Source organism: Macrobrachium nipponense, chromosome 22, assembly GCF_015104395.2.
Source record: "Macrobrachium nipponense isolate FS-2020 chromosome 22, ASM1510439v2, whole genome shotgun sequence".
Lineage (NCBI taxonomy): Eukaryota > Metazoa > Arthropoda > Malacostraca > Decapoda > Palaemonidae > Macrobrachium > Macrobrachium nipponense.
Window position 1 is genome coordinate 54452349 of NC_087213.1, and position 27293 is coordinate 54479641.

General features: G+C 36.8%; 2 protein-coding genes across 10 annotated transcripts in view; both read left to right on the plus strand.

Annotated features, from left to right (window-relative positions):
- The window catches only part of LOC135198664 (vascular endothelial growth factor receptor 1-like), a 116546-nt gene extending 111541 nt beyond the window's left edge, over positions 1-5005 (plus strand). For all 8 annotated transcript variants that reach the window (XM_064226466.1, XM_064226464.1, XM_064226459.1 and 5 more), the window contains one exon: positions 709-5005. In XM_064226466.1, coding sequence (XP_064082536.1) covers positions 709-991 — 283 coding nt within the window. In that variant the 3' untranslated portion in view covers positions 992-5005. The remainder of the gene's footprint in view (positions 1-708) is intronic.
- Positions 5006-6881: 1876 nt separating this feature from the next.
- The window catches only part of LOC135198665 (uncharacterized peptidase C1-like protein F26E4.3), a 101664-nt gene continuing 81252 nt past the window's right edge, over positions 6882-27293 (plus strand). Inside the window, exons 1-2 of one of the 2 annotated variants that reach the window (XM_064226468.1) lie at positions 6882-6992; positions 18929-19001. The gene's annotated coding sequence lies outside the window, so the exon portion shown is untranslated. Of the gene's footprint in view, positions 6993-8123; positions 8195-18928; positions 19002-27293 lie in introns of those variants that run through there. The other variant, XM_064226469.1, reaches the window with a different exon arrangement.

The window sequence follows — 27293 nt, forward strand, 5'->3', positions numbered from 1 at the left end:
GGTTTCCACTTTTTTTCTATGAAAATTCATAAAAATAATGGCAAAAATTGTCTTAAAACCTGAGAAACCCCTTTTGGATCCCAAAGGGATGCCATTTGAAAGTTTGGTTTGATAGATATTTTTTGAACAGATTTTACCAATTTTGTATACTGTATTGGAAGGACAGTAGACCAAGTTGTTAGTGTAACAACTTGATCTAAAAATGGATTACCTAAAAACAAAAAAATCTTTGGAGACCATTCCTTTACCCCAGGGTACTAGCTTGCCAAAAGCAAACTAAACCTCAAAATCTTAATGAGAGAACTGCAATCTCCTCCTAATGGGAGAATAAGTAATAAAGCTGCTATTTACCAAAGAAGATCAAGTAAGGGTGACAGGGCACTGCAAAGTAGCATTACATTCATCATACTTGTAGGAAGAAGTTTATTTCCCAGTTTTATAGTAATAAAGTAGCAAATTACCCTGGAACTAGGCAGTGTGGAACTTGATGTCATAAGTATTATCAAGCTAGATATTCTTCAGTTATGCTGAGTGCACTTATTTTATGGTAACTTCCATTACCTTCGTTGCACTGAAAACACCTGACTTCATTTATACAAAATGCACTCCATCTGTGCCATATGAATTTTGAATTTTACTGAAGGTCAACCTAGATGCATTTCAAAATGTAGTGCTATTCTTGGTCTAATCTATTTTCCCTCCTTTCAGATTTACTTTCTCACCAAATGCATCTGATAGACCTTTGCCTGGTAGACTCACAGACCTGCCTGAAGAAGAGGAAGTGGCTTCACAGACGCAACAAAGAGAAGGGGATGGAGACATGACAGAGAGGTCATCACTCATCAGCAACCTGTCAGCGAGTTCATCGAGAGATGATGTGACAAGTGATGAGAAACAAGAGAGTTCCCATCCATCTGATGGGGTTGTTGCAGATGACAGTGCCTTATATGTGAATCTTCCGACGCATGGTGTCGACTATGCGAATTTATAGAAGTTGGTGATGAGAAAAGTGTATATATGTAAATATGAGCAAGTGTTCTATGATGTTTTTTATTCTTTGTAAATTTCTGTATTGATCATTAAAGCATAAATTGACAGTGCTTTGGACTAAGGCAAAATGAAGTATGTAATATAAATGAGTGTTCAGAATTGCAGAAATGTTCACAAAGGCAAATATGTATTTTTGTTGCAGTGATACAACACATACTACTATATCCTTGAACTTAGACACTGGAAGTGCTTGTGTGTATTCTTGCATACTACAGATTATAAAATTTCTACTGTAAATAGTGATCAAGAACTATACAGGAAAACCACTTATATTGTCATGTTTTGTGTCTTGTTAAAATATGGTCTTGTGAAGACCATTTAGTGCCAGGTTTATGACGTCTATACGAATTACTGTCTTACTTCTGGACAGGAGACTGTAAAGTCATCAGTGTTTTCTTTTTGGAATTCTGCCTCTGTATAATATCTACAGATGTCGACAAACTGAAAAAGTTATTCTTTAAGGTATGTATGTATGTATCTTGAATTGAAGTATATTGAAAGATAAGAAATATTGGCAAGCAAGGTGGCTTGAATTATTATGATTATTATTATTGTTATTAATCAAAATATGGACACAGTGCATGTGAAGAAAAAGTCATCAACTCTATTGCAATGATTATCTCAGGAAGAGCAATGTGCTGTAAGAGATGTTTATCAGTGTTTTGGAGGATAGCGATAGAGTTCCTTTTGTTTGTTTCTTTTTTTTTTACTGCAATACATTTGTACTTGACAAGTGGTTTTAGTTTTTGATGAGGTCTTGAGCTTGAACCCCCTCCCTCCTCCCCTATCATGCTGCCACTCCTACCAATACTAGTAGTAAAAGTGTTACATGGCTAGGAAATTATTTTCTTTTTCATTTACCCAAATGCTCGTTCTTGTATTCCAGTGGCACCTTGTATGGGGGTTATCCAATGAAGATCTGGGTACCTATACTCCTATGATAGTATTACACAATTCATAATTAGCCAATAGCTTTAGAAATTTAATCTATTCTGAATGTTCTTGTGATGGGATGCAGCTGAAATTGTTAAACTCCTGCATTTTGGTTACAAAACAGACCTGGGTTATGTTTTCCAGGCAAAGACGATGATTTCCTTTGTACTTTGTCCTAAAAGTAGGTAGTTTGAAGTGACAGAGAACAACTTGACTTCTCATGTAACTTACCAGAGTGCAATTATTGTAGTAAGGTGTTTTAAGCGCTAAAATCTCATATTTAAACAGTAAAACTGAGCTAGTTGCTGGTTTTTAGACGTGATCCATAGACTGATTTTCACTTTTGAATCTAAGCGTTATTTTGTACATGAATTATTTGTATCAAGGTTGTGCATTTACTATATCTTTTGACAGAGACCAGTATGTATACCATAAAATCATTGTGACTTGAGAGAATCTTTAAGTTCATTTGTCTTCTGTCTATCACAGCTTTTCTTGACAGCTTAGTTTATATTAGCTGTGAATCATGGTGTTTCATGGAGGACCAATTCCATCTGTGAATTAAGCCTCAATATCAGTCAGAAGTAGTATATCAGACATAATTTCGGGTTGATATGAATGACTTCCTTTGGATTATCTCTTTTCAGTCTAATTTAGTGTTTGCCAGTAGCAGGAACATTTGAATTTGTGAGTAATAAACCACATGATTTCTATACTATTGGGAATACATAGTAGATTTCTGCTTTTGTTTTTGGAATTTTGGAAATGAACCTGTAATAGGTGTTACTTTTATTCTCTGCTTAAAATTTAACAATTATTAAGAGGTTTTAAGGAAATTCCCATGTGACAAAATTAATTTGCCTTTTTCGATTGCTGAATTTCCTTAGAATTCTGATGCCCGACAAGGTTCCGCACTTGTATATTTACACCTTTTTCTCCAAGGGATGACACAGTAATTATACTGTGCTTGTTATCTATCTTTTTATAATTTGTGAAGTTAAAGATGTAGTTTCTCTTTTGTTAAGCCCTCTGGATATCAATAAATGTGACGGTACCCTAGATCTACCTAAAGTAATAATAATAATAATAATAATAATAATAATAATAATAATAATAATAATAATAATAATAATAATAATAATAATAATAATAATAATAATAATAATAATAATAATAATAATAATAATAATATTTATGGGATGTAAATATTGTTGAACATATTGTATGTGCTACAAACTAGTACTTAAAGATGGATGACATTCATCTCCTCATGTTATGGTATACATTTCTATATTTTCTACACATCGTCTGGTCGTCATATTTAGCTGAGTGTTATAATAATTATTCGTGTTTAGAACATTGGAAGATACTGATTATTTCTGCATATTGCAAGACATAATTTGTTATAGGATAGTGAAAGGTAATTATTTTTGGACAAAGCAAGGTGCTGCTTGTTTTAGGAGAATGAAAGATGTAATTTGTTACAGGAGATGGAAAGATGTTCGTTTTAGGTTTGTGAAATATGTGAGGTTACCTTACGAATGTGGCAATGACTGTACATTTAGTGTATTCTTGAAGACGCATCTTACTCGAGATATACTTTTATGATGTGTTGTTCTGTTTGTTTAATAATATTGAACAAAAAGGCCTCTTCGTACCCCACAATGTTCTTCAGTGATTTTTTAATATTTCAATTGTTGCTGTTTGTTGAGCAGAAGTCCGCATCATACCTGGCTCTTGTGGTCATGGTAATTTTGGTGCTAGATAACTATCAATCTATCCTTGCGTTGTGGTAGGTCAAGCGAAGCTTATGGTGAAAATTACGTCTGCAGAAGAAAGCTAATGAATGCAAGAATTATTTGGAATTACTTCAATTATTTTCCAATGTAATGCTAACTTTCTCTGTAAAACAGGCAATTCCTGTCAGACAATTGTCTTGTTTTAGTATATTATTGCATGCATGCATGATTGCAAATCCTTGTTGTATGCATATACAGTACGTACATACCCTTGCAGATTCTTTGTTTTGTGTGTGTGTGTGTGTGTGTGTGTGTGTTGTGTATGGGAGAGATAGAGAGAAAGAGAGAAAAAAAATTGGAGAGAGAAAAAATTGGAGAGAATGCAAGTGGGGGAATATTTTTAGCAAAGAAAATGGGAGATGGTCTTCATGTTCGGCTTCTTAGTAGATTCACTCACCAGATCCGTCAAGTCAGTGTATAAATCATACATGTGTACGTATAGATTTCAAAGTTCATTCCTTGAAGTAAAATACATTAATGTACATATCAAGAATTCACTCATCTTCAAAAAACCTGATAAGGGTTTGTATTAAAAGTACGCCAGTGTCTTTTAGCATTACGGGAAGTGATGTGTGTTGAAAATGTACTTATGTCTTTAATGGAACTGCCTAGGGTGTATTTAGGAAATACACTTGTGCCTTAATCATCATTGACAGGTGTGCATATCAGAGTACATTTGTTCTGTGAAGAAATTACTTTGGATGTGTTATGTGTGTATCAGTAATACTCCCATTATTAATGGAACAGGTAGTTGTGTATGTTGAAAATACACTTCTATTTTTAACTGAACTGTTATACATGGTGCTTTCCTTGTCATTTTTTTTATTGTTATACAGCCAAAGAAAAACATTGGATATAAGAGGCTTGTGCTGTTTTGGTGCTTCAAGAACAGTGACCATTTACAGATTGTATCCTGCTTGGGGAACATGAAATATTTCTGTTCAGGGAAATCTTGTAACTTTCAGAGTGGGCTTCAAACAGTATGCGAGTGGCTCTGTCCACCTGCAATTATATTCCGTACAAATAATACCTAGTGATGCGTACAATTGTGGCAGTGGACCACAGTGGTGTAAGTAAAATATGGCCATATTTTATATATTTTATAGTTAAGGTTATTTGGAGTTTTATGAAACCAAAGTGACTGAATGAAATCTATATAAAAGACTGTAATTATGACTATTTCATTGTTCAATATTTTGAAAATAAATTAAATGATTAAACAACGTTGATTTTTATCAGATAATCCTAGAAATTCACATATGATAAGAACAGCAAGGAAAGGGCAACTGAGGCGTTCACAATATTAAGGGTCTCCAGGGGCTGATTAGAAAAAAAAATAGTGAGAAAAACGCATTTGTTAACGGGCATTTTCAAACACGCATATCACCACCCTTGTTAGATAATGGGGTTTTCGACCACTTTGGAGCCTAAATATGCAAATATGCTTTTCCATGGGTAAAGCAGGATATTTTTAGAAGACGAGCAAAAAAAAAAAAAAAAAATTGTGACTTGGAGCTCTGGGGACCCTTAATATTGTGAATGCCTCAATTGTAAAATGAACAAAATTTTCTCACACACACACACACACACACACACACACACACTATCTTTTTCATCAGTCCCTGCAGCTTCTCTTGAGTGTCACTTGTTGACACTTGAATGATGATGACTACATGCCCCTTGTGCCTTCTGCCTGGCTGTGTAGCAGGCCTATTGCTCTTCTGACCGCGTGGCAGCATTAGTTACGGTGCAGTTGGAATTGACAATTAGATTTATATTTTAACCTTAACCATCACAGAACTAGATTCTGTTGAGACTAAATAAGATGGGAAGCATTATTTTGGATGAGGAAGATTTACCAGAATGTCAAATGCAACAGTTCAGTTGGTTGAAGGTAAACTGTATGTTCAGTTTCCGTAGGCTTATTCAGCTTCTTGCAACCTTTTCCCAAAGTTATTCGAATTATCTAGAATATTCGTAACTATCCCAAGTCCACAGTTGACGCTATAAGTAATCGTAGACTTGTCCTTGAACTATTATACACTTTTTATTTAGTAATTTGAAACATTTATAAATATGGGGAACATGCAGTGAAAAAATAATAAAAAAGATGAAATAGTGATAAGCCAAAACTAGGTCCAATACACCCAGTGAAAAAGTAAAATAAAAATAAACATATGAAAATCATTGATAAGCCAAAAATAGCAGGTCTAATACACGCAGTGAAAAAGTAAAATAGAAATAAATATACAAAAATAATTGAAAAGCCAAAAATAAGTCTAATACACGCATTGAAAAAGTTAAAATAAACAAATAAATATGTAAATAATTGATAAGCCAAAAATATCAGGTCTAATACACTAGTGAAAAAATAAAAACAAATAAATATATGAAACGAATTGATAAGCCAAAAATAGCAGGTCTAATACACGTAGTGAAAAAAGTAAGAAAAAAATAAGTATGAAAATAATTGATAAGCCAAAAATAGCAGATCTAATACACGTAGTGGAGAAGTAAAAATAAATAAATAATTTAATATATGTAAATAATTGATGAGCCAAAAAATAGCAGGTCTAATACACACAGTGAAAAAGTAAAAAAATAAATAAATATATGAAAATAATTGATGAGCCAAAATAGCACGTCTAATACACTAGTGAAAAAGTTTAAAAATATGAAAATAATTGATAAACCAAAATTAGCAGGTCTAATCACATTAACTTAAAAACTATTTCGCACACAATGGCAAATTAAAAACGTCCAATTATTGTCTCGAAAGTTCCACAGTTAAATTATAACTAACTTCAGACCTGCAGTTACAGGCAAAGCTTTGGAAGAACGATAATATCATTAATATAATTTTGCCAATGCAATTGCAACTCCGGAGGACTTATTATTAAGACAATGCAAGTGCGTATAGTGCTGTAAATGACGCCATACATATGCGAGAGATATGCAATGACGTAACAGTGACGTCATTTGGACAGAACTGGGTAGAAGAAGAAGAAGAGGAGGAGGTGGAAGAAGAAGAAGAGGAGGAGGAAGAAGAGGTAGAAGAAGAGGAAGGAGGGCCGGGGGGTGGGGGGGGTGGTAGGGGGGGGGGGGGCAGTAACGAGTCCAAGGGCCAGCCACCGCAGTGGGCCAGTAAGTTCAGTTGTGTGTCGAGTGTGGTTGGTTGAAGTCGGAACCCGACAGCCAGCGTTAGAGCAGGTAACCACCATTGCGTTATTTTTCCTTTTCCCCTTTTATTATTTCATTAGATTATTTACAATTAATTCGAAATTAATGCAGGTTATTTTACCCACGCAGGAATATTATATATATAATTTTCACTCAGAAACGTACTTTTTTTTTTACACTTTAAGGTTGTAATTACTTTGGAAACGAAGTCTTCCAAGTAGATAAAAGTCGTTAATAAAATTCGATTTCTGCAGTCGATTTAAGTTATATTTATTTATTTATTTATTGGCTTCTTTATCTCTGTTTTAGAATGTCATTGGTTACTCTCTCTCTCTCTCTCTCTCTCTCTCTCTCTCTCTCTCTCTCTCTCTCTCTCTCTCTCTCAGGAGCGAGTGATTAACGGAAGGCCTACGTACGTTAGATATTCTCAACTGTAGTTGTAGCCCAGTTTTTAACATTTATTCAACTCCTATTTATTAGGAAATAATCACATTGCGTGTTTATAAAAGTCGTTGTTTTATATGTATAAAACTAGTATGTCATTTTTTATATATTAAAAATGTCATATGCTAATTTCGACCAAGGCCAATAGAATTCTATTGGCCTTGATTTCGACGAAACTAGGCTATGCGTAGCGAAACATCATCGGTCTAGGGTGTATTGTAGTAACGTTTTCGTTTGGAATACTTCCTTGTTTAGAGCAAGAGCCCGTGCTGGCATAAGGCCTGCTTAATCATCAATATAAATTTATTCTGTTATCATTAACGTTGTTAATGTCTCTTATGTCCAACTCTTATTGATGTTTTCAGCCAAACTTTGCGGACTTTTTTTTTCATCTTTTGCTAAACTTTGCATTCAATGAGTTTTTATATCCAATAATATTACGGTTCCTATCATCCTGATATTACTGATAGCAATATACCACAGGTGGGTATACAAACTGTCTTGTTCATGTATAAACTATAGTCGCCCCCTTGTCAAAGCAAAGCATTATTATAATCTTAAAGCGAGGAAACACTACGCCATTAAAAAAAAGTCTTAGTACGTGTTCGTCAAGTTTAATCTTCTACCACTTGTTGATTGAGGAGGAATTCGCTCTCCTCTTCCTCCCTAGTTCATTAAATTTTCTATTTATCTTTTCAGTGATACTACTACAAGGGACTCTGTTAATCATCAACCCTATTAGACACCAACTCGTTTTGCTACGAACGAACAAATAGACGAATAGATAAGTAAGGGCGACCAAGTTGGCACGGCGTGCATGTTAGATCACTTTGGTGGACCCAGATACCTGCTAGAATAAAAAAAAAAAAAAAAAAAGTGGAGATAGGGCTTGGATCATCAGCTTTATTCTCTTATACTACTAAGCAGTCAGTGATGCACGGAGAGGACAGATAAATATCACACAGCTGATGTATTTTCTCCCTCTCTCTCTCTCTCTATCTCTATCCCTCCCCGCCACACACCCCCCCCACCTCTCTCTCTCTCTCTCTCTCTCTCTCTCTCTCTCTCTCTCTCTCTCTCCGTAACTGTGGCGTGGTTCATTGTTATTATTTCTCTTGACAATCTTAGTCACTGAATAACTAGGGAAAATGAGCTGTTAAATTATGAGGAAACATAAGTTGAAAAATGAATTTTTAAGTTACTAACATTGAGAGACTGTTTAAAATAAGAAAGACGTTTATGTAAAGGATACTTCTATCCAGTCGGCTGAAAGCAAAGAAAGCGTTTAAAAGCAAAAACATACACTATACAAGCATACAACACAAAAGCTTTTGAGCCAACTAGGTGACGGCTGGTATGAGAGGATTGGCCAGAAGAATGCTGTTTACATTAATGAGTTTCAATATTTGTACCACGCTTGCAAGACCTTATATCCGTTCTGGGAAGGGTTATAGTCAACAAAACTTTGAGAGAGAGAGAGAGAGAGAGAGCACTGATTTTCAATATTTGTGCCTCATTTGCAAGACCTTATCCGTTCTGGGAAGGATTATAGTAAACAGATCTTTCTTGAATTTGTGTGTGTGTGTGTGTGTGAGAGAGAGAGAGAGAGAGAGAACAGACCACTGATGAAATGGCCATCAGCCAGGCAGATATATCTAGACTTACAAAAGTCATTTGACAAATCCGATGACAGAAGATAGCCGTGTATACAGCGCATAAGCTGTCATTCAATGATAAATATTTATCATATCAGTACATCATGACTAAATTTAAACTGAGTGACCTAATAAAAATAGTCTTAATATATATTTGGCGACGAGCGATAAGCGTTATAATCTAAAGTCAAGTCTCTCTCTCTCTCTCTCTCTCTCTCTCTCTCTCTCTCTTCCTCTCTCTCTCTCTGTCTGTCTCTCTGTCTCTCTCTCTCTCTCTCTCTCTCTCTCTCTCTCTCTGTCTCTCTCTCTGTCTGTCTCTCTCTCTCTCTGTCTCTGTCTCTCTCTCTGTCTCTGTCTCTGTCTGTCTGTCTCTCTCTCTCTCTGACCTCCTAATACTAAAGAGTTTGACTTAATAATTGAAAAATTGGATGATATATGTAGAAATCACAAGGACTGGACTATTCTCCTATCTGGTGACTTCAACTTTCCTTTCGTAGAATGAAATGGAAGAACGAATAGGAGATTGTGGTTGTACTTATACATATAAAAAAGAGAGTAATAGTAGTGCAGAAGATAAGAGGCAATTTGAAAAGCTATTAGATATGCTACTAGAATACAACATTCAACAAATAAATCACCTGCCAACAAGAAAGGAAAATACTTTAGACCTAGTATTTGTGAACGAGATGAATTATGTTAAAGAAATAATAGTTTATAATGCGAGTATTTCAGACCATAATGTCATAGAATTAACAGTTCATTCCAAAGCAAGTGAAAATAGAGATAAGCAAGAAATGAAAAAGTGAGAAGGATATGGAAAATACAACTTCTACAGTAAAAATATAAAATGGTCAGAAATTAATGAAGAATTAAACAAAGATTGGGATAACATTTTCGTAAGTGATGACATAAGGGTAAATACGGAGATATTATATAAAATATTGGAGATAATAGTGGAAAAAATATATACCGAAGAAGAAAAGTAAAACATCATTCATGCATACCAAGAGACAGAAGGATCTTGTTCCAGAAAATCAGAAAGTGGAAAAAAGGTCTTGCAAAAGAAAAAAATGCATGGAAAGTTATAGAACTAAAAAGTAAGATAGAAAATGCAGAACAAAAGATTATACAATCAAAAGAAAATGAAAAACGGGACTTGGAAGAAAAAACCCTATTAAATATCAAGCAAAACCCCAAACTATTATACTCATATGCGAAGAAGATGAATAAAAGAAGAATAGAAATAGGCCCTCTGAGAATTGAAGGGAGATAACGAATGAAAAAAAGGAAATTTGCAACATACTGGCAGAACGATATAAGAGAGAATTCACCCCTAGAATAGATAATGAAGATAATGATATAGAAGTAAGGATGAAAATAGTGAATATTTAGCTGACATAGATATTAATGAAGCTGATATTGTGCAGGCTACTTAATGAAATTAAAAATGGAGCTGCTGCAGGGCCTGATGGAATTCCTGCTATTTTGTTAAAGAAAGTAGTTCATTCTATCGCAAAGCCACTTGCAATATTATTAAGACAAAGTGTAGATACAGGCAAGATATATGATGAGCACAAATTAGCATATATTACCCCTACTTTCAAAAGTGGATCAAGACTAGAGGCAAGTAATTATAGGCCTGTGAGTCTAACATCACATATTATGAAAGTGTATGAAAGGGTAATGAAGAAAAATATTATGAAACATTAATAAAAAATAATTTGTTTAATAAAGGACAACATGGTTTCGTACCCGGAAAAAGTACACAAACCCAACTGTTAGTCCACCGTGAAAACATATTCAAAAATATGAAAAGCGGAAATGAAACAGATGTGGTTTATTTAGACTTTGCAAAAGCTTTTGATAAAGTAGACCATAATATATTGGCGAAGAAAATTAGAAAACACAATATCGTGGATAAAGTAGGAAGATGGTTAAAAGAATTTTTACACAACAGAAAACAGATAGTTATTGCAAACGACGAGAAATCGGATGAAGCCAAGGTAATATCCGGTGTGCCGCAAGGTACGGTGTTAGCTGCAATACTGTTTGTTATTATGATTGAAGACATAGACAATAATGTTAAGGATTCGGTAGTGAGTAGTTTCGCAGATGACACAAGAATAAGTAGAGAAATTACTTGTGATGAAGATAGGAACGCTCTACAAAGAGACCTTAACAAAGTATATGATTGGGCAGAGGTAAAATAGGATTGGGTATTTAACTCTGATAAATTTGAATCAATAAATTATGGAGACAGAGAAAGAAAGCTATATGCATATAAGGGACCTAATAATGAGACCATCACAAATAAGGAAGCAGTTAAAGACCTTGGTGTGATGATGAATAGGAACATGTTATGCAATGATCAAATAGCAACTCTGTTGGCAAAATGTAAAGCAAAATGGGAATGTTGTTACGGCACTTCAAAACAAGAAAAGCTGAACACATATGATATGCTTTATAAAACATATGTTCGTAGTCCACATGAATATTGCAATATGATATGGTACCCACACTATCAAAAGGATATTGCACAAATAGAGAGTGTACAAAGGTCCTTTACAGCTAGAATAGAAGAAGTTAAGGACCTAGACTACTGGGAAAGACTACAATTCTTAAAATTATATAGTCTAGAAAGGAGAAGAGAACGCTACATGATAATTCAGGCATGGAAACAGATAGAAGGAATAGCAGAAAATATCATGGAACTAAAAATATCAGAAAGAGCAAGCAGAGGTAGATTAATAGTGCCCAAAACTATACCAGGAAAAATAAGGAAAGCACACAGGACATTAATCCACTACGCACCAGCATCGATAATGCAGCGTCTATTCAATGCGTTGCCAGCTCATCTGAGGAATATATCAGGAGTGAGCGTAGATGTGTTTAAGAATAAGCTCGACAAATATCTAAACTGCATCCCAGACCATCCAAGATTGGAAGATGCAAAATATACCGGAAGATGTACTAGCAACTCTCTGGTAGACATTAGAGGTGCCTCACACTGAGGGACCTGGGGCAACCCGAACAAGATGTAAGGTCTGTAAGGTCTGTAAGGTCTGAAGATACAGAAGTCAATGACGTTTATATAGTTCAGGATTAAAGGCATTAACTTTTTTTGCTATAGGCCTATCATATGTCAGATTTCGCCATATTTGTCCTTTAGAAAGTAGTACCTTTTCAGGCTTCATTTAAAGAATGGCTTTAGATAGTCAGGATCTCTGGGAAATCGGACACACTGTTGATCTGTAGTAGGTTGCTAGAGCACGATAGTGAAAATAGTGAAACTCTCAAGATGGTAGCTACTAGAGACGCCACTGAAAGTTGCAATGGGGAAGGTTGACTCACCAGACCTAACTTTTTTCTCGCAATTTTCGTTGTATTTTCATATTTTAGTTTCTTGCTGGGAGATCCCCTGCTTTACGTTCTTTTTTCGCTAATTTTATATTTTAAGAGGTTTTATTAAAGCATTCTTACTGTAGTTAACAACCGCGATTCGTCTGCTCCACGCGAAAGTCCCACGTAAGGTGTATAGGCCGTTGTTCATTTGTTGTTGTTGTTTTTTTTTTATTTTTTTATATGCCGCTGTCGTCTGTGAAAAATTGCACCAACATCTCGCTTGCAATGCAAGGAAGGGGCAATTTTCTTGCGTAGATGCAAGCAAGATATTCTGAAAGACCTTTGCCGTGTCGTTACACCACCATTCGTCCACTGGTTATTATTTCGTCAAATAAAAGACGCACTACTATGAGATTCAGGGCCTCTGTAACACGGTTTTTTCGCAATAACTTTTTATCTATGCATTTCATAAATATAACGCTTATTCAGAATACATATTATATCAACACATAAATTTTGAGTGTATTCTGCTCTACGTAGGTTGAATAAATTTGGTACTTATAATGTAAAAGTGACCTTTTTGAAGACGGGCCAACTTACTCAGAGAAAAGGTTTCGAACGCACTCGTTACGTAACTTATGACAGCATTTCTTCCCTCTTTCTCGATGGATGATTGGCTATACGTAACGAAGGCTAAACCTCTGGCAACAATGACATACAAATTTAAATACAAGCAAAGCAGTACACCTTTATGAACTGGAAACTCTCCACTGATAATTGTCATAATGAACAAACCAACAAAATATGTTAATAAATACAAAAACACTTCGATTATTAGTCTAACTCACAAAATAAGTTTCCAAAGAAATTACAGTTTACTTTATAGGTCACAATCAGATTGACAAGATGTAGGGAATAGTTGGTAATTACCAAAAACATAGTAGACAAGCTTGATTTGATTTGATAACTGCTATCCAATGTCAAGCAATTTTTATTTATTGGCTACCTACCTATTTACTGAAAAAAAATAGCCGGTACCGTATATTGGCTTTAAACCTTCACCAATACTAATTATCGTCAGAATGGTGACTTCATGAGGCTCCACCCACTTTCGCCTCGTTATAATTCAGGATAACACTGAAGGCTACCATGGGCATTGTTGGATTAGAAAATTTAATTTCTCGAGTAGTTGTAAGAAGTGCTAAATTATCCTCAAGGATCCCAGCAGTTGGCCTAAACGTTTAATTCATGTATATTACTGCTATACTGTTGCGGCACTACTGCTACAGTAGTATTACTACGCTAACGCTGATAACCCACCCACATCTATGTATCGTTCCGCCATTCATAAAGTCTTTGGGTTTCAGAGCCGATGGAATTTCTGTCTGGTGGATGGGCGGGGCAACATTTAGTCAAAAGGTGTTTGTTTACCTTGCTTACGTAATGAATGTTTTTCGACTCTTGGCTCGTAATCATTGGCCATGGCGTCGGCTAGATCATTTTTACTCTATAAAAATTAAAACTATCGGGTTTAGGTTATTGATAATGCTGACAAAATTTGTGTGTGGTTGTAAAATATACATATGTCAACTTTCAGCTACATCCGATGCTTTGACAAGGAGCAAAGTCCAAAAAACCGTGTTACAGAGGCCCTGAATCTCATAGTAAGCGATAGTAAAGTCTAGTGTAGACTGATGTATATACAGTTGTTTTTACGTCTTGTGTAAACTACTGTTTTTTCCCCAATCATCTGTGAAAAAAGATTGTACCATCTCGTCTGCAAAGTAAGGAAGGTGCAATTTGATTGCTCTGGATGCAAGCAGATGCTATGAGACTAGGCCAACCCCCTGATAAGAAAGATAATGTTTAAGACGAAAGCAATACGCAGGTCTATAATTGATGCTTGTGACCGATGGGCAGCCATCACCTGAATTGAGAGGCAATTGATCTCAGTCGAGGGTACACACACACACACACACACACACACCCACACACCCACATACCCACACACACGCACCTGTCCCAAGGTCATCGTGGTCCCTCGTCTTCTAAGGTGTCTTGTCTCTTGCTTAGAGAAGGTCTTTAGCCCCTCTGCGGATCCTGGAGGGGTTCGGGGTGGAGGGGGGAGTCATTCTGGGTGTGTGTGTGTGTGTGTGTGTGTGTGTGTGATAGAGAGAGAGAGAGAGAGAGAGAGAGAGAGAGAGAGAGAGGGTGCTTTCGTTTATGTATGTATGTATGAATGTGATTGGCTCTCCACCCTCTCTAACAATTGTTTCATAGTGCAATTGCAGGTCTTATTACTGTCAATTTCCCCTTTTCAGAGCTGAATGACCTCATAGGTCCCAACGCTTGGCCATTGGCCTAAATTCTGCATTGTATTCTATTCCTGGGATTAATTTCAGTGAACACTTGCCACCCTCACAACAACAGGAGGACTAAACTGTTAAATATTCATTTGTTCTGAATAACTTAAGCCCAGGAGACTTTATGTCAATAGAACAAGTAGTTCAAGTTCGTTGTTTGGCCATTATCTCATTGGCGCACTTAAATGGAAATTACAGATATCATTGTGTTATGAGAGGACGTGCATAGCAACTTTTGGGGCATCTTAGGTATGTATAAACGCCTGTATAAACCGTATAATAATGAGAAATCATAGCAACTTTTTTGGGGCATGTTGGGTACTCATAAAAGCCTGTATAAACTGTATAATATAATGAAAAATGAAAGCAATAAATAAAATCTACATTCATTAAGTTCTTAGCAGAGCGACGCTATTTATCAAAAGTGTTGATTCAGATCACCATAGATCTGTGCGTCTTGGTGGTAAGCTCCCGTCGTTATCACCATAACCTGAGACATAAGCCACGCCCCCTTCTTACGTCACTGGCCTCGTTGTCATTTGCATCTTGCGAGATTGAATATTGTATGTTTTCGAATCAACCCTGTTGGACTACGTCTTTTTTGTTTCCTTTGAGGTGTTGGGTTTTGGAGAGAGAGAGAGAAGAGAGAGAGAGAGAGAGAGAGAGAGAGAGAGAGAGAGAGAGAGAGAGAGATTTTCTTCAGTGAAGCATGCGGGAAAAGTTATAGACAAGAAGCAGGGGTCTACTAGAAGTTAACAGGGGAAAGGCTTATAGTCCACTTTGAAATTTTCTCTATGTTCCTGTTTTATCACCAACTCCTCTACCGTCCCTTTTCCAGATCAGGACTTTTTGCTCTCCAGGGAGGATTTGGTAAACGCCCCACTTCTTATTCCTTCAGCCACCCCACCCTATCCCCCCCCCCTTTTTTTTTTTTATTAACCCCCCCAAACATGGCATATCATATTTAACTAGAAGGCCTCTTATCACTGGTGGTCAGACCTCGTCACCACCGCAACTGTCATAACTACCAAGAGTTCACGGAATAATTAACTGTTTGAGAACAGCTCATCGTGTCATTTCTTCGCACATGCACAAGTAGGAAGCCTTCCTTTGGTATCTTGTATCGATGATAAAGAGGAGTTACTGCTGGTAATCGCATTCATTCATATCTCAGAAAAGTCGTTTCACATAATTCTTCTTCCACATTTATTTGCAAGAAAAGTTAATAGCATTATCACCCTAGGGAAATAAAAACTGTACTGTTAATACCATCATCGTTTACAGTTTAAAGAAGTCTATTGTATTGATGGCAAATAGGAGTTAGTGCTGGTTATCGTAATCATTTATATATCAGGAAGGTCGTTTCACATCATTCTTCTTCCACATATTTTGCAAGAAAAGTTAGTAGCATTATCACCCTAGGGAAATAAAAACTGTACTACAGTTAATACCATCATCGTTTACAGTTTAAACAAGTCTAGTTCACCAGTTACTGCCCAGTCACTCAGACAGCCTTTCACCTACCGGAATTTTACAAGGATTAGGATGTCTCAAAGACTTGTTAGTCCATCCGAGGAGACGTTGTGTACTCACTTATCTGTAGCCAGAGGTTGATGCCACAAGAATAGGCAAAAAAAAAAAAAAAAAAAAAAGCGAAGAGCGCACAAAAGCTCTGCATTGCCCCAAGTCTCTTCAGATCGTCAGAGGGGTTCTTGATAATGACTGATGTTGAAAACAAACAGGGGCGAGAAAGTATCTCGACTTGTGAACGATAGGCTGGCAGCCCTGGTTCTTGTTTTTCCCCACTCTGGGTAGCTTAAAACGTCTTCATAATGATGGAAAAGGGCATTTTTGGCAGCGGGGCGTGGATGGGCAATTCTCCTTTGAAAGGTGCGAGGTTGTGGCTGTTGAAGTTATTATTATTACTATTATTATTACATATAGAAGGGAAGGGTTTCAGCGATCATTTCCGAGAACTCTTCTAAGTTTCTAGTCGGCGTGAATTTTTTCCAGAATCTTTTCCAGAAGTATTTTCCAGATAGTTTTCCAGGAAACGTTTTAGTAAGGTTTCTACAAGGGCAAAAATCCCTCCAGGATTCATTCTTAAAAATGAATTCACGATCCCTCAATGTCTGTGCCCTCACTGGAAAGGAATTTCCAGTAAGACTTTGTGACAATGTACGTAGTTTTGTCGAAAACTTAAAAGAAGTGAAGAAAAATTGCAGCCTGGAAACAATATTTCTGATTTTTCTTTTTTTTACAGAAAGTAAAACCCTTCTGCATGATCATTGTAATGGTTTGAATAAAGGAATGGTATGGTCTGTTATCGGTATGAACTTTGCTGTTGACGCAGCAAAGCTGCAAAGAGACTTTTCTTCTGCAGATAAACCCAAATGTCAGAGCAGGCAGAGAGAGAGAGAGAGAGAGAGAGAGAGAGAGAGAGAGAGAGAGAGAGAGAGACTAATACACACTTGAAAATTTTGAGATCTACGTTGATGTTATAATCACTGGTACAATGACATATAATCACTGATGCAGTGACATGTAACCATATAGACGGTGACATATTCCCACTGATACAGTGACATATAAACCACTGATACAGTGACATATAAACCACTGATACAGTGACATATAACCATTGATACAGTGACGTATAACCATTGATACAGTGACGTAAAACCACGGATACAGTGACATATAACCACGGGTACAGTGACATATAACAACTTGATACAGTGAAGTGCAATCACTGAAACCACGCATTAGGAAAAGCTTGGCAGCATTTGGTTAGTTTCACATTTCGCTGGGCAGAGCTTAACGGGGTAGCAGTGTAACAGCTGGTTGTTATAGGAGAGAGAGAGAGAGAGAGAGAGAGAGAGAGAGGAGAGAGAGAGAGAGAGAGAGAGAACTGTAACAGACAAAAGAGCGAGGCCACACCGCTGTCCTTGGAATGTTAGAGGAGGACGAAATCTCGTAATCTCCTCGATCCGAACTCAATTAAGAATAAAGGAAAGGGTGATAAGGCAGACGGAGATAAGATACGATTAGATCCAGGGCATGAGAGTCGACCGGAAGAGGGGCATTTTATGCAATGTCGATTTGATGTCACTATTGTTGTCCTCGAAGGGTATTTCATGCCATGTCGGTTTGATATCACTATTATTGTCCTCGAAGGGTATTTTATGCCACGTTGGTTTGACGTCACAATTATTCTCCTCAAAGGGTATTTTATGCCACGTTGGTTTGACGTCACAATTATTCTCCTCAAAGGGTATTTTATGCCACGTTGGTTTGACGTCACAATTATTCTCCTCGAAGGGTATTTTATGCCACGTTGGTTTGACGTCACAATTATTCTCCTCAAAGGGTATTTTATGCCATGTTGATTTGACGTCACTATTATTGTCCTCGAAGGGTATTTTATGCCATGTTGATTTGATGTCACTATTATTGTCCTCGAAGGGTATTTTATGCCATGTTGATTTGATGTCACTATTATTGTCCTCGAAGGGTATTTTATGCCATGTTGATTTGACGTCACTATTATTGTCCTCGAAGGGAATTTTATGCCATGTTGATTTGACGTCACTATTATTGTCCTCAAAGGGTATTTTATGCCATGTCAGTTTGACGTCACTATTGTCCTCGAAGGGTATTTTATGCCGTGTCGCTTTGATGTCACTATTGTTGTTCTCGAAGGGCACTTTCTGCCACGCTAATTCAATGTAACAAGAAAGGGACACAGATTCACGAAGTATGGAGTAAAGAGAATGCGTTTTTTGCTTATATATATATATATATATATATATATATATATATATATATATCTATATATAGATATATATATATATATATATATATATATATATATATTTTTTTTTTTTTCATCCAAAACCATTTATTTACCTTATAGATTTGTAACCCCGGACACCCACTGCAGAATCTGAAGCGTTCAAGTCCACCCATTCTCGAGTTATCAGTCCAGAATGATTGACTGACGTGTAAAGACATGTCCACCATTCCATAGTAGTTGTGGTCTTGGGATCATAGACATGGCTAAAAAAATGAGACAATACTTTCTATTATCTTATCTCGAACAGATAAGATGAAAGACTAAAAAGTACAACTGAATGATATATTTTTAAAAATTTCTTTTCAGGATCAAAAGAGGCGACTTCTCCAGAAGTAGGAAGAGAGAAAGAGAGGGAGAGTGAGAGAAGGAGAGGGACAGGGTAAGTACATTGCCAAGTTTTTTATTGGATAAGGAGAGATAGTGAGGGCTAGATTGTCTCCCTGATAAATAATTATTGTCGTCGTAATCGTCATAATTCAGTTTTTAATATAAGCGTGATACAGTTCATTGACAAATAGCTGTTTTTATCAAATTCATCAAATTCGTAGCGTAACGTTGGTGTATTTCATCGTAAAGTCGGCTAATGAGGTTTGGAACAATGATGATTATCAGGCGTTTTGGCAATAACACTTTGCTATATACCTACCCGTGACTGTTATCCAGTTTTCCTGGGCAGTGTTTGGCTGGTCAGTTAGTATATATATATATGTATATATATATATATATATATACTACTATATATATATATATATATATATATATATATGTGTGTGTGTGTGTGTGTGTGTGTGTATGTATATGTATATATATATATATATATATATATATATATATATATATATATATATATATATATATATATACACATATATATATGTATATATATATATATATATATATATATATATATATATATATATATATATACACACACATATATACATTAAGGTACAAATGTCTTTCGTTATCCAGTCTGCTCTACCTCGGAAGTAACGTGGAGGGTGAATAAAATTGCTAAGTGGTTTCGTCACCTGGGGGATTCGATCCACCCACAGCAACAGCCTCCCACTTCTGAGACGAGACAGGTAGTCTACCCTACCATTTGGCCGTCAAGGTATAATTCATATCAATGCATAATACGAGCAAACGAACTTTCAGTCAGTTTTCTACGTAGGTGCCAATTTTTGGAAGTGCCTAATAAAATCGCCATCAATAATTGTCCACTCTGTAACACCATCATCAGTGGGAAGATGCCAGAAGCCTCCAGATATCCGTCTCGCGTTTCAGCGCCTTTGGATTTTTTCGTTTCTTAGAGAGAGAGAGAGAGAGAGAGAGAGAGAGAGAGAGAGAGAGGAGTCGCTTTTCATCCCGCCAGCTTCTGTTTCGTGGGCTTAACGAGAAGCCTTTTAAAAAGGCCAACAAGATAAATGTGTGAAGGAGGCGGGGAAGGAGGAGGAGGAGAAGGAGGTCCTCGCAATCAGGTTTCCCCTTTCCGACAGGTCTAGGTCCTCCTCCTCCTCCTCCTCCTCCTCCTCCTGCGATGTCGGGTTGGTGCTGTTGACATCCGCTAGTGTCGGGCGTCATCTTAATGGCGACTCGTCAAAGTCTTCTGAAAAGGTTCCTGTGTTCAAGCGATCTTCTTCTTCTTCTTCTTCTTCTTCTTCTTCTTCTTCCTGTGGATGTCTCTTGGGAAGCTGCGTCTCCTTTCTTGTTCGTGCGTTATTACATTTTCTCTTAAATCCCTGACAATCTCATGTACCATAGTAGATTCGCATCAACCGTGCATTTGATGTCTAGGCCAGTCCCTTACGACGCCGCTCCTGATTGGCTGTTGATAAGCCAGCCACTGTGCTGGAAACTCCCTGTCTCTCGCCAGAGTTCACATAGGTAGGATGTATGTTCCACTTCTCCTGAGGGGTACCTTTGAAAGACGTATCCCTCAGGAGAGGTGGAACACAAATCATACCCATGTGAACTCTCGAGGGAGACCTAGAGTTTCCAGCCCTGTGATTGGCTTATCAACAGCCAATCAGGAGTGTTGTAAGGGACTGGCCTAGACATCAGATGCACGGTTGATGTGAATCTACTATAGCCTACATCCTTTTATTCTTTCTGTAGGGATAGTCAGTCACACCAGTGCGGTGGCGTCCCAACAATTGCTTCAGCATTATTCTCGGCGCTGAATGACCTCATAGCTCCCAGGGCTTGGCTTTTGAGTTAAATCTTATATTTCAGTTCCAGATCCCCCAGTGATTGTGACTGTAAACAATTCATAATCTTAGAAAAAAATCTTTTCGCGCCATTTTTTTATCATTCAGTTCATATTTAGTTTTCTGTAAAGAAAACTATTGAGGTGGCTTTGTCTGCCCGCCCTTTGATCTTAAAAACTAACGAGGCTAGAGGGCTGCAAATTGGTACGTTGATCCTCCACCCTCCAATCATCAACCATACCAAATTGCAGCCCTCTAGACTCAGTAGTTTTGATTCCATTCAAGGTTAAAGTTAGCCATGATCGTGCGTCTGGCGACGATATAGAACAGGTCACTACCGGGTCTTGGTTAAAGTTCCATGTGCCGCGGATCATACAGCATTATACCAGAGACCACCGGAAGATTATTAAACGACGTATTTGTCATTTCTTGCTTTTCGTGGCTGTGTTAATTGTTTGTTTGTTTGTTTTTATGGTGTTTTGACGTTGCATGGAACCAGTGGTTATTCAGCAACGGGACCAACCTTCGTTAAAAACACGTGGTGACAATCCCACTCGTCAGCTTCGCACAAGACAATGGATTCTCGGGCATTCCATTGAGGTGTTAGAGATGTGTGTTTCTGGTGATAGAAGTTCACACTCTCGACGTGGTTCGGAAGTCACGTCAAGCTGTTGGTCCCGTTGCTGAATAACCACTTGGTTCCTTGTAACGTGAAAACACCATAAAAACAAACAAACAAACAACACCACCTTTTGGGAGTCACATCAACACCACGCAGACGCACATCACTTGCGTAAACAGATAATGAAGGCTGGCTGGCGAGATCTAAAAGGAAAAGAAAAAAAAATCTCCTTTTTAGGTCAAAACAGAAAATGGAGACGCGGCCTTCGTCCTCTTTTTTACGTTACTTCATTCTGTTTAATTTTTCCTCGTCTTGTGTGACGCTATCGTTGTTATCATCACAGTCACCATTAGCTTTGTTTAGTTTTGGAGGCGTTCTTAATGGGCTCTCGTTTGGTTGAGCGTTTTTTTTTTTCTTTTGTGGTCAGTTGTAGTTTGTCATAGCTGGTTGCCTTCTTGGAGAAGTACTCCTTCTATGTCATGATTATGGACTGTTTATTCTGTACCAGCTGGTCACAGCAAGACAGTGGTCATTTAAGCTAGCTGACTAATAATAATAATAATAATAATAATAATAATAATAATAATAATAATAATAATAATAATAATATGGAATTAAACCCTCTTTTAAATATGTTATATTAAAAGTATTTGTGCCTCAGCTGCGTTAATTTTATAAAGGTCCTCCTCTATTTCATAAAATTAACGTAGTTTAGGTAGCAATTACTTTTAATAGAATAATGATAATAATATGTAAATAGAAGTCCCTCTTTTAAACGTGTAGTATTGAAAATGATAGCTACATCAACTGCATTCAATTTATATAGTCTTCCCTATTTTTCACTGTCAAAAATCCGTAAGGGGTTAGTACCGTCAGTGCACCTCATGCAGTGCACCGTAGGTATTACTTAAGATTCTCAGCAACGTCCCTTCTGCCCTTAGCTACAACCTATTTCATTCCTTTTACTGCACCTCCGTTCATATTCGCTTCCATCTAACTTTCCTCAACCCTCTCCTAACAATTGATTCTTAGTGCAACTACTTCGAGGTTTTCCTCCTGTTACACCTCTCGAACCTTTCTGCTCTCAATTTCCGCTTCAGAGCTGAATGACCTCGTAGGTCCCAGCGCTTGGCCTTTGGCCTAAATTTTATATTATTTTCTATTCTGTTCGCTATCAGAAAGATAGAGAAAACTTTATATAAACTGTATGGAGCTGACGCAGCTATCATTTTCATTAATAATAATAATAATAATAATAATAATAATAATAATAATAATAATAATAATAATAATAATACAACAGAGGGGAGAGCTAAAGAAGGAAATTGAAGGAATGATAACAGCGGCACAAGATCAGGCCCTAAGAACCAGCTATGTTCAAAGAACGATAGACGGAAATAACATCTCTCCTATATGTAGGAAGTGCAATACGAAAAATGAAACCATAAACCACATAGCAAGCGAATGCCCAGCACTTGCACAGAACCAGTACAAAAAGAGGCATGATTCAGTGGCAAAAGCCCTCCACTGGAGCCTGTGCAAGAAACATCAGCTACCTTGCAGTAGTAAGTGGTACGAGCACCAACCTGAGGGAGTGATAGAAAACGATCAGGCAAAGATCCTCTGGGACTATGGTATCAGAACAGATAGGGTGATACGTGCAAATAGACCAGACGTGACGTTGATTGACAAAGTCAAGAAGAAAGTATCACTCATTGATGTCGCAATACTATGGGACACCAGAGTTGAAGAGAAAGAGACGGAAAAAATGGATAAGTATCAAGATCTGAAAATAGAAATAAGAAGGATATGGGATATGTCAGTGGAAATCGTATCCATAATCATAGGAGCACTAGGCACGATCCCAAGATCCCTGAAAAGGAATCTAGAAAAACTAGAGGCTGAAGTAACTCCAGGACTCATGCAGAAGAGTGTGATCCTAGAAACGGCGCACATAGTAAGAAAAGTGATGGACTCCTAAGGAGGCAGGATGCAACCCGGAACCCCACACTATAAATACCACCCAGTCAAATTGGAGGACTGTGATAGAGCAAAAAAAAAAATAAAAATAATAATAATAATAATAATAACTCGACAAGACACAGGTCTGCGTGACATTGGTTCTTGCAAGCAAGACCTTTGATGCAGCTATCATTTTCATTAATAATAATAATAATAATAATAATAGTAATAATAATAATAATAATAATAATAATAATAATAATAATAATAATAATGATAATAATAACAATAATAATAATATTAATTTGACAAGACACAGGTCTGCGTGACATTGATTCTTGCAAGCAGGACCTTTTCAGTGTTGCGTCAAGCAAAGTCACCGTGACTTCTCCCCCCCATAGTGACTTGCCGTTTATGAATCTTGATTTTTAGAAGCTCCACTGGGTAGGATATCACGTTGCTTGCAAGCACTTGTAAACACATGCGCGGCGCGCTCGTTGCAAGCGCAGGCAGTAACGATCTTGCTATTCTCAAAATTTGGAAGTCGATTTTTGAATGGGTTGGGACTTGTGCTCGCAAGACTGATTTGAGTCACTTTGATGCTTTTATTATGATAAATTGGCGTCGCAAAAAGAGAGGTTAAGGACCCCAGCTCATCGCCAGTAGCTCTCTCAAGGTCATGCGATGACTGAGCAAAACTGGATGCATATTTTTCCCCCCAAATACATTCTCTCCGTAGGAGGGGTTATACGAGTGCCGTCGGTGCACCTCACGCGTTGCACCGTAGACATGACTCGAGGTTCTTTGCAGCCTTTCAAACCTTCTTACTGTCAAGTCCCCTTTCAGCGCTGAATGACCTGATCGGTCCCAACGCTTGGGCTTTGGTCTAAATTCAAATATTCCCGAATAAATTATATCTCATAATTTTAAATCTTCCACAGTTACACCCAAATTTAGATGGATCTAAAAGCGTCAGTATCCTGACGAACTGGTTGTAAATACTGGCGATAATTAACCCAGTTTTGCTGTCCAACACCACGGACTGTTAATTATGATGATGATGATGATGATGATGATGATGATGATGATTATTATTTTATTCACTGGACCTCTAATTCCCTTCTTTCAGTCTTATTATTATTGTTATAATTAATAATAATAATAAGACAGCTCAACGAGAAGAAGTTCCAGCGGCTGGGCCTTGACCCAGGCTACAACCCAAACATCTCTTGAAAATGGGCCACAGATAGGGTCTGAAAGTACTCAGTGTGGAGTAAAATTAAATGTAAATACTTAGAAGTAAACAAGTTACACAGTGATTTTGTGGGTTTCTCTTTCAATTATTATTATTATTATTATTATTATTATTATTATTATTATTATTATTATTATCACAGTCCTCCAGTTCGACTGGTTGGTATTTATAATGTGGGGTTCCGGGTTGCATCCTGCCCCCTTAGGAGTCCATCAATTTTCTTCTTCACCTTCTTCTTCTTCTTCTTCTTCTTCTTCTTCTTCTTATTATTATTATTATTATTATTATTATTATTATTATTATTATATTACGCAGCTCTACAGGGGCCCGTCGGCAATTTTGGCGCGAGGTGCGAGCCATAAGGAAAAATTGAAAATTCTCTCATTATATCCATTATTCTGTTAACTAGAGCGATGAACTGATATTGAGGAGTTTGTGAAAATATGGAAAAGTGTCGCCTTATTAGTGTCCCATTAGCTTATACTCCTATAGTTAGACTCGTCGTGGTTACCACGTTTCGTGATTATTGACCTCCCTCCCTCTCTTCCTCCCTGTCCCTCGAAACCCCTTCTCTTCTCTCTCTTTAATTTTCTTTCAAATCTGGAGGAGGATTTTACTCATGTATGCAAAGGGGGTGGGGGTGGGGCGTGGAGGGATGGACCGACCCTGATAGGGTGTTTGGAGCGTGGTCATAAAAAAAGGTTTGCGAAGCAGTGTTCTCTAAGGGAGCCAAATTCGATTACAGATAATTATATAATTTCATCCTCAGCCCAGCATTGAAATCCCTCCTGTGCAGTGTGACTCTCCAGTCCTTCTTTCAGTATTCTTAATTAATTAAACTAATTAATTAATTAATTTATTTATTTATGTATTTATTATTGATACTCTAGTTCTTCATTATGTATTTTATTTATTTTTATTATTATTATTATTATTATTATTATTATTATTATTATTATTATTATTATTATTATTATTATTATTATTATTATTATCCAGGAGATGAACCCTATTCATAAGGAACAAGCCCACCACCAAAAATGGCCGCTGACTTGAAATTGAAAAAGCTTCCAAAGAATATTAAGGTGTTCATTATAGGAAGAAGTGAGAGTATCGTCATAATATCCGACAAAGGTCTCCGTTCTCGTGCTTTCATTAATATTTACCGTTTTTCAATCCTCATTCTTCACTCGATGTTGTAGCAGACAAGACGCAATTGAACTCACTTTTTTTTTTCTTTTTTTTTTCTTATTTTTTTTTACGAGTTCACGGTCGCCCGCCCGTCCTATATTTGCACGCTAAATATTAGACTGCCACTTCCAGATACTCTCTCTCTCTCTTCTTCTTCTTCTTCTCTCGTCTCGCCTATTTCCGATGGTGACGAGAGCTGTGGAAGGGAATAAGTCTCAATTACGAGATATTAACCAACAACCTCTAATCCTGGAATGGGATATTGATCAGTTATCTATTTATTCTTTTCGTTCTCGTTATTATATATATTATTATATATTATATAATATATATATATATATATAGATATGTATATATATATATAATATATATATCATAAATATCTATATATATATATATATATATATTTTATATTAATATATAATATTATTATGTATATATATATATATTATATATATATAATATATATATATATATATATATATATATATATATATATATATATATATATTATATATATGTGTGTGTGTGTATAACAGAATCACGAAAGTTAGGAACGTGATAAATCCATAAATAAAGATAAATGCCACGAAGGAAAAATAAACGAAGGAGTCTGCGAGATGTTTCGGCTTAAAAGCCCTTTACTGAAGCAGTAACTGCTTCAGTAAAGGGCTTTTTAAGCCGAAAGATCTCGCAGACTCCTTCGTTTATTTTTCCTTCGTGGCATTTATCTTTATATATATATATATATATATATATATATATATATATATATATATATAAACGTATTTTGGTTTCGTTACCGGCAGTGATAATATAATATTAGTAATAACGTTGATATAATGTTACCTTCTAATGTATTATATATTTCGCATGCCCAGTACAGTGTTCATCCCTGAAAGTGTATTTGCTATGTTGTTCACGTAAATTAACCCCTCATTTTCAATTAAAACACAAGAATATCATATAATACAGGAAAGAGCAAAGCTTAAAATGTTGTGACGCTGGTTTTAGTAACCGTAAATTAATCAGTTATATTGAAAAGTTTTTAAAACATATTTTAAAATTGGAAGGTTGCGTTCGATTGGCTTACGTACGCTTATACCTAACCAACTCGAGTGACGTCAGCACCGCCAGACTTGGCGGGGTTTTATTTTGGCGCGCACGCGAAGGAAACGCAACACCCCATACACAACATTGCTCACGCGAAAGAAAACATCTCTACCGGGCCAATTGTTGACTCAGACGGCACGACGAAATGTCAGGGCAGAACACAATATGGCCGCTGAAAGCTACAAAAGGTTTTGTTTGGGATGGAAGTAAATATTCCTGCAACAATGGGATCTGTCTGTAGGTGGAGGTGGAGGAGGTGCGGTTGGGAGAGGTTTGAACGGCATCGTCATGGCTGTTGTGTTGCCGTAAGGGTGGGCA